This window comes from Rhagoletis zephyria, unplaced genomic scaffold (assembly GCF_001687245.7).
Source record: "Rhagoletis zephyria isolate East Lansing unplaced genomic scaffold, Rhagoletis_zephyria_1.1 Rzeph_scaffold_00119, whole genome shotgun sequence".
NCBI lineage: Eukaryota > Metazoa > Arthropoda > Insecta > Diptera > Tephritidae > Rhagoletis > Rhagoletis zephyria.
The window spans coordinates 243,030-252,016 of record NW_016157203.1 but is presented as its reverse complement, the minus strand read 5'-3'; the positions used below and the strand labels follow the sequence as shown (position 1 = coordinate 252,016).

The 8,987-nt window shown below is 36.3% G+C and overlaps 1 protein-coding gene across 1 annotated transcript in view; it reads right to left on the bottom strand.

Annotated features, from left to right (window-relative positions):
* Positions 1-8,318: 8,318 nt before the first annotated feature.
* Gal (beta galactosidase) overlaps positions 8,319-8,987 on the bottom strand; it is a 47,810-nt gene continuing 47,141 nt past the window's right edge. Inside the window, exon 7 of the mRNA XM_017635005.1 lies at positions 8,319-8,984. Coding sequence (XP_017490494.1) covers positions 8,463-8,984 — 522 coding nt within the window. The 3' untranslated portion in view covers positions 8,319-8,462. The remainder of the gene's footprint in view (positions 8,985-8,987) is intronic.

The following is an 8,987-nucleotide window of genomic DNA, read 5'->3' as shown; positions in this document are numbered from 1 at the left end:
CCACCGTGCGGGTATCAGTATAAGTAAGGTATTTCTTCATATATCAATAGGTTTTCAATTTCCTTATCCGATAACTTGGCCATTTCCTCTAAACAACATAAATTTTAGTTCCATCTTGCACTTCACTAAAAATTCGCGTAAAATTTAGCTACTTACCGAACGGTGGTTACCGCTGCTAATCACTTTGAATAAGTACACTTATTGTAAAAGTTTTACCAAATTTTAGTTTTATTCTACACTAACAGTAATATAATACGTATTTTGCGCAAAAATAATCGACAAAATGTTGTATTTGCCTACCAGCAAAGAAACAACTCTCACACACTCTCACGACTTGGAATTTCGCGATTTCGAATGAAATTTTATAATTGTAAACAACAGTTGCGCTAGTTTGTTTCAAATATTTTTTGGACAAGAATTGCACGGCTTGTTTATTTACACGTTTCAATACACACTGTTTCCGTAAGAAAGCGCTGTTTTGAATTATACGTCAAAATTTAGGTGGTTAACTGTGGTGGCCACCATGAAGAAAAGAGTTAAAACAAATGAAAAAAAAAAATATTGAAGTTTTTCCTTGTTAAGGTTAGAATTATTTTTATTTTTTTTCATAAAAAAATTAAAAATCTAGAACGATGAATAAATCTCTCTACTGAGTTTATAGAAAACTGATGTACATATATGTATACAGTTTATGGGGAGTTTTTCTACCTTTCATTTGCTACATTTTTATAAAATATACGTTATTAAGTAGAACCACTTTTTATAAGCTGAATACCGGTAAATTTCAAATATCTCGAAAACTTATATATGGAAAAAATACTAAATTTCGGAATCAGCAAGCAATTCTGCATAGGAATTGGATAGTGGTATCCGCTGTGCATTTTTGTTGTTAACCTGTGTTTAAATATAAAAATGTTGTGATAATGTTATAAGTATAAAAATTTTTGTGTTTTTCTCTTGCTTTTCTTGCTTTATTCCGACACTATAGAAGTTGATATTTTTTGAAATGTTTTAAGTATTTATTTGCCTTAACGTATTTGAAAAAAAAAAATTAATTGTTGATATTCCAATAATTATATTTGTGTTATAACGTTAGATAAGTAGTTATAGTTTCCAGTTTTCATACTAAAATCCTATGAAAATTCACTATTTTGCTACTATGAGTGAGGGAGCACTACCAGCGTAATACTTTTCAGCTTTAAATCGGTCTGGATCTTGCTTTAGCAACCGAATTAATGTCTGGCAAATTAATTTTAGATTCATAAGAACTTAAACAACATCATATTAAATTTTGAGCTTTACTAAAATGAGTTGAAAAATTAAATTTTTTTAAATAAAAAATTACATCTGGCGCAATATTAGCAACAACGGACATGTCTGGCAATAATAAATCTACGTTTCTAAAAGCTAGTTAAAGCCAATGAAAAGAAAATTAGCCTTACTAAAATGACTTAAAAAATTAGCATTTTTAACTGTAAAGTACGGGGCGCAGTAGTCAACGCAGCCATTACAACCTGCCAGATGGTCCTAACGCTAACCGAGGGAGTGAGAGAGATGTCATATCAAAAAACCAGCTGTCCTGAAGTTCCTGCTCGAAAACGTTGCTAGCTCTTAGACTAATTTGTTGTAACTCTTGAACAGGAACCTGGATTTTGCATTTCAATACATATTGTTTTAAATGCCCATTTATTCTTCGGTCAATTTTAATCTACATAGTTCAAGTTTCCCTTTGTGCCAAAACTGTACACACGTATGCCCAGACGATTCGTTTTTTACTCTCAAAGTCCAGAAAAGATTTTTGCACTTGTGAACAAAGTAAAGGAAAAGTTCAGTGGTAAGGTTTACTTGACCGCAAATGTATATTGATTGAAACTGTAAGCATATTTTTAATCACCAAAATATATGATAAAATTTGCAAAGAGTCGAAATTAGCGATTTAAGATTCAACAGAAATATTAAGAAAATAATGGCATTCCTATTTTGTAACGAGTTACCGACAATGTTCGGATCATTATCGCAAGTTACCGAGTTTAATTCATAACACTTCAAAAATGGTTTTTCCTAGACAGCGGTTGCTCCTCGGCTGGCAATGGCAAACGTACGCGATTATTTCTGTCTTGATAAATATTCTCCATAAAAAAATCAAGACACGCACCACAATTTGGAGAAGATCGGCCAAACACTTTGCTAAAAGTCTAGATCTAAGATTTTCGTAAACAGAAAATGCATCACTGAGAGCATTTTTATTGGGCTAGGAAACCAAGACAAAAGCGTGAAGATGTATACGTTTTGCAATACAATTGAATTGTTTTATAATTAATGTATACTTTTCTCGGGGTTCTCGGAAACGGCTCTAACGATTTTGATGAAATTTTGTACACAGATAATATTCTGGATTTTAAGGTTATCTGAATAGACACTATCTCCTAGAAGACTCGTATAAGGTTGCCACCTATTCGAAATTTGTTACAATTTAATTAAAACATCATAATATGGGTATCAAATGGAAGGTAATTTAAAGATCCTTAACTCAAAAATATTTTTAATGGGGTTGCCACCTATTTCGAATCGCATATTTACTTATTTTTTTTTGTTTAGAAAAAAAGGTAAAATATTACTATTCATGGGTACCAAGAGAAGGCTCTTAAACAATGCTTTCCCTAAATACAAAATCTTATCCCTAATAGTGGGTAATAGTGTAAGGTTGTCACTTATTTTCGATTCTACACAATTTATCTAAAACATCGCAATATGGATATCAAATGAAAGGTATTGTTGAGAACTTTAGTCAGAAAATATTTTCCATCGGGGTTGCCACGCTTCTAAGTAATACAAATTTGAATTTTGTTAATTTCAATCAGCTTTTTTTTATGTATTCACAGTACATATACACTCAAGGTATGTACCATTCATTCCAGCGTATTTCGGAATAGGATTGCCACTTAATTTGGGAGTAAGAAATTTACTTAATAGATACCGAAATCCTTTTTTCCCAAAATATTTTTTTAAAGCTATCCAAATCTTGAAAACTTTAAAAAGTATATGCACTCCTCGGTGAACCTGGTACTATAAGATTATGCAGCGATAAATATGATATATTTTGCAATGCAACTAAAGGTACATGCGCTGCTAAATTGGCTATATGTATGTTTTTGGCCTATAAAATCATCGGTCAAGGTATGGATGAAGAGATAAAGTCGCGTCAAAATATGTCGCCAAATTTTGGCGTCAAACTATGGCCTAGTGAAAACCAGTCTTAAGATGCTAATATGGGGCAACAGCACAAATATGAAGCTCTTGAATTCCATAAATGATGCCCTAATGTCGAGTGCTCAAATCTTCACGAAACTTTCACCTTTCTATGTACGTAGAATTAATAAATTTACATCAAACAAATCGATAAATTTGGGAAATAAATTACTTTTTTCTTTGTTAACCTTTTTTATTTTACCTTTATTTACCTTTGACACAAGCAGATTACTCGGAAATGTAAATTCACCACGATGCGATACAGCAACAAGGGCTAGGGGTGTTTTTGTACGAAAATCAACTTTTCAGTGGCAGTGCTCAGAGCATTCCGATAAGCAACTATATTTTGTAACAAATTTATCATCAAACAGTGGCTTTAAAATTTATTTCATATTTATTAATTAAATTTAATCCATATATTTGTGTTTTTAGTGAAATTGATGCACTAAACGAAAATTTATTCTAAACAATTATAATAAATCACACAAAGGGGACCTTGTCTGAACTCTGACGGTAATGGTGGTATTTTGCAACGTCATTTTACACAGCCGTATTCGTTTCGTGAGGATACCAAATTCAGACATCACGGCATAAAGACAACTTCTCTTCTTGCTGTCAAGAGCAGCTTTGAAGTCTACAAATAGGTGGTGAGTGTCGATCCTTTTTTCGCGGGTCTTTTCTAAGATTTGGTTCGTTGACGGCGGGCTTCAGTCTTTCACACAATACACTCGATAAGACCTCGTTTCGTGAGGATACCAAATTCAGACATCACGGCATGAAGACAACTTCTCTTCTTGCTGTCAAGAGCAGCTTTGAAGTCTACAAATAGGTGGTGAGTGTCGATCCTTTTTTCGCGGGTCTTTTCTAAGATTTGGTTCGTTGACGGCGGGCTTCAGTCTTTCACACAATACACTCGATAAGACCTCGTTTCGTGAGGATACCAAATTCAGACATCACGGCATGAAGACAACTTCTCTTCTTGCTGTCAAGAGCAGCTTTGAAGTCTACAAATAGGTGGTGAGTGTCGATCCTTTTTTCGCGGGTCTTTTCTAAGATTTGGTTCGTTGACGGCGGGCTTCAGTCTTTCAAACAATACACTCGATAAGACCTTGTAACTTATGCTTAGAAGGCTCATTCCGCGGTAGTTGGCGCGTATGGCGGGATCGCCTTTCTTGTGGATTGGGCAGAGCACATCTTAATTCCAGTGGTCGGGCATGCGGTCATCTGACCATATTCTGCATAAGAGTTGATGCATGCACCTTATCAGCTCTTCGCCATTGTACTTGAATAGCTCAGCTGGTAGGCTGTCAGCTCTAGCCACTTTTTTGTTTTTCAGCCGCGTAATCGCTATTCGTACCTCGTCATAGTCAGGCGGTGGGACATCGACTCCATCGTCTTCGACTGTGGTCTCGGGTTCGCCTTCTCCACTACTTTCAGCGCTACTACCAGTAGGGTGGAAAAGTGTTCCGTCCATAATGTAAGTACGTTGTGGACATCGGTCGCTAGGTCGCCATTGTTCTTACAAGAGTTCGCCCTGGGCTTGAAACCTTCTGTAAGTCGCCTAACCCTCTGATAAAGTTTTCGGGCGTTTTCCCTGTCGGCCAGCATCTCAAGCTCTTCGCATTCACGTATTTCGGCCTCTCTTCTTATTGCGGCTAATACGCCACGCTTCCTTCTTCAGTTGCCTACATCGGTCTCCCATGGCTCGCGTTGCACCCGATAGCAGCGTTGTCTTGTAGGCGGCATCTTTTTTCTCTGCAGATTCTTGACACTCCTCGTCGTACCAGTTGTTCTTACAAGCTCGCTGAAATCCGACTACTTCTTCGGCGGCGGTACTTAATGAACGGGCAATGTGGTTCCACTGCTCGCGTATGTCGGATTGTTGAAGAGTGCTCTCAGAGAGACGGTGTGAGAGTCGAGTGGCGAATAAATTGGCCGTCTGTTGCGATTACAGCTTTTCGACCTTAAGCTTTCCTTATACTGTTGGGCGCACATTTTTTGCTGCGCAGAGGCGAGTGCGTATCTTGACTGCAACAAGTCGATGTTTGGCCCTCGGACTGTACATACGTATAAAATACTGAAAGCGTGCCTTCCGTCTATCATAACGCTATCGATTTTGTTTCTCGTTTTTCGATCTGGAGACAGCCATGTAACTGGATCTCTTTATGCTGGAAGCTAGTTTCGGGCCCTGGCGAAGTCGATCAGCCTCAGCCCTTTATCGGACGTTTCGTCGTGGAGGCTGAATTTTCCGACAGTGGCGCCAAAGATCCCTTCGTTGCCCATCTTGGCATTGAAATCGCCAAGCACAATTATTATACGCGCGGCGGGCAATATATACGATCTAAGTGCTCATTGAAGAGATCCTTGGATGCCTCGTCCTTCTCTTCCGTTGGGGCATGGGCGCAGATGTGCGAGATGTTGAATAATCTCACTTTGAAGCGGATTGTGGCTAGACGTTCGTCCACTGGTGTGAACGCCAGTACTCGGCGACGGAGTCCCTCTCCTACCGCGAATGCAACACCGAAGTTGCCCTCCGTGCCCCGTCCATCGCATTTCTTGGATGGCGGTGATGTCAGCCTTTGTCTTCCCTAGGACATCAACCAGCCGGGCAGAGGCACCTGCCCGTACGCCCAAGAAACACTTCTGGCCACTCCCAGGTGAAGTCTGCTCAGAAAACAATTTTCTCGCTCCCTCTTGACAAAATCGGCTCCTTTAGCAAGGTACCGTGCAGCGTCCGGACTTTGCTCCGATCGGGGCAGATTTACTCAGATTTATTTTTTTTTAATTTAAAATCTACTCCCTACTCCGCTTGTCCCATATGTATATATATATATAGCATTTTCAGTTTAAATGAAACTTTTTTCAAATTAAATGAAACCTTTTTCAGATTAAGCGAAACCTTTTTCAAATTAATTGAAACCTTTTTCAGATGAAGCGAAACCTTTTTCAAATTAAATGAAACCTTTTTCGGATTCAATGAAACTTTATTCAAATTAAAAGAGACTTTTTTCAGATTCATTGAAACTTTATTCAAACCAAATTAAACTTTTTTCAAATTAAATGAAACTTCATTCAAATTAAGTATTANATTCAAATTAAGTATTAAACATTTTTAAATTAAGGAACAGGAAATCAACTTAACCTATTAAGAGCCGTTTGCACCATGTCTGGCTAACACTAAAGGCTCTGTTATGCATACTTGGCATTGCTTGAGAGTTGTCACATAAGGAATCTGTTATATAAATGAGCTTCGCGTGTAAGCTGTTAACCAACGCACAGCATTACATACGTAGAAGTCTGTTGTTTACTCTTCTGTAATTTGGGCCACCAAAAAGCTGCGTGAATTGCGATTTTGTCTTTAAAATATCAAAACTGGTTTCTCAACCGCTATGCATATGAAGAAAATGTATATATGTATGTATGTTGCCACTCAAAATTTTTTTCCTACCACAATTGGTACAAAATAGCTCTCAGCCTACTAAAATGTGACTTTCATTGAAAATGTGATTTAAATGTTGTAACATATGTAAGTAGGTTCAACACTTTATTATAACAAAATCAAATAAAATTTACTTGTCCATAATTTGTCTTCATGCGCAACTCTTTTTGGGTAAAATGAAAAAAAAGCGCGAACTCAAAGTCAAGCGTTGATAATTACATATTTTTCCTGTTGCTACACGAATTCGAAGCTGTCAAGTATTATTTTCTTAAGGAAGAAGAGGGAAATAAAGTACAAATACTCTCCCTTCTCACTCACTCGCTTTAGCGAAATGTAAAATTTGGCATTTGCATAACAATTGTCTAATTATTTTCTTCTAACTTAAACAAACTCTATGGATTAGAGCACAGTCTAATCACGGCAACATTCAACTTCGGTTCAAGAATAATTTTGACATGTCCCATTTCTCTTTTCCTTTTCACATCATCCTTTACATGTACTCCCGAAAACAGAGATATTTGAAGTTTTATAAAATGAATAAATTATATGATTTGCCTAGTTACCAAAACCCCTCGAAAATCACAACAAACCAACCAACCTACCAAAGCCTTATTTTAAGAAATGAAACTACCAATTTTGGTCCAATTGGGCCGAAACGGCAACACTGTATTCAACATGCCTTGACGGGAGAGCAACACGTAACAGTTTCATTTCATTTGAATAAAGTTTCATTTAATTTGAAAAAAGTTGAATTTAATTTGAATAAAGTTTCATTGAATCTGAAAAAGGTCTCATTTAATTTGAATAAAGTTTCACTGAATCTGAAAAAGGTTTCATTTAATTTGAAAAAGGTTTCGGTTAAAATTAAAAAAGTTTCATTTTATTTGAAAAAGGTTTCGCTTAATTTGAAAATGGTTTCATTTAAACTGAAAATGCTATATATATATGCTCCGTTTCTTTTTTTATCTTTTTTCCATTCACATTAAGAATATATTACAAAATAATATCGTAACTTCTTAAATTTTTGATCAATAACTTCTGTGGCAACCACCAAGGTTTTGTATAGCAAGGTGTAACAGAAGTCTTTAACATTCCTTGCGGAATCACTTTTTATTTATCAAAGCAGGAACCAGAAAAATGTGTTGCATGTTTAGAGAGTATATGCTGACGTTAGCTATTCAACCGCACAGTAGTGCTGCTGCCGAAAAAAAATTTTCAGAGATATCTCATTAAAAATAAATACAGGAACAGGCTTAATAGTCTAAGATCATTCACCCATCTGTTTAAAAAAATCTTTTTTCTGTGAAATTTAACGTGTTAATAAATATTTTGCGAGTGGGTTGCCTGAAAAAATCCTGGCCAGGATGTTTTTAATTATATATTCAAAAATTATTATTATTTTTTAATTTTGTACTCATTTGCTTAATGAAAAAATTATATACCAATCGAAAGTATTAAGCTTATAGAATGTAAACACGTTGGGTTGTATAGTTTTTTCCTGGCCTACCTATTGCGTTGGTAGGTATGAACAGGTAGGTAGGTAATATTAGTAATTTTCACTCATCTGTTTAACAGATTCTATAGACTTTATGTTTTCGATTGGTATAAACAAATGCTGCCTTTGTTTACCATTTCAAACAAATTGACCACGAATAAATATTAAAGCTTTTTATTTGTTACTTTAATGAAATATAAATTTCTAAACAGACAAAGGATTTGAATGTTCAACAACGATTGAAATAACATCGAATCACTTTTTACACCTCCAAAACTCTCAGCCGTCCAATTGCGGCCTATCGTCCAGCGTCACTTGATATTCTCCACTCTCCCTATTTAAATTAGCTTTCTGGTATTCCAAAAGAACCAATGTATTTCCTCCGATTCGCAGTAAATCCTTAGGCAGATATAGCGTCAACTGAGGGCCGACTAATGGCCAATAGCGTCCCAAATTAAAACCGTTGATATAAGCCACGCCTTTGCCCCAACCAAGGGGGTTTAAATAAGTGTCGCCCAGTTTTTCCACTTCGAATTCGCCGTAATATACCACGGGTCCATTACGTAGAACATTGCTCTTTGACGCTAATTCGGTTATCATTTGGTGCTTGTATGCATTTACTAATGTTGTAATTTGTTCACTCTCCAATGGGAAAGATGTTGTCACCCAATCTTTGAGCTCCTGCTTTTCGCCATTCAAATGCTCCACTGTTATCGCGCCCAAAATACCTTTTGTATCATTTAGCGTCTCATAATTGATGCGTCCTTGATTCTCTACCAATAACTGCAAGCGACTGCCTAAACC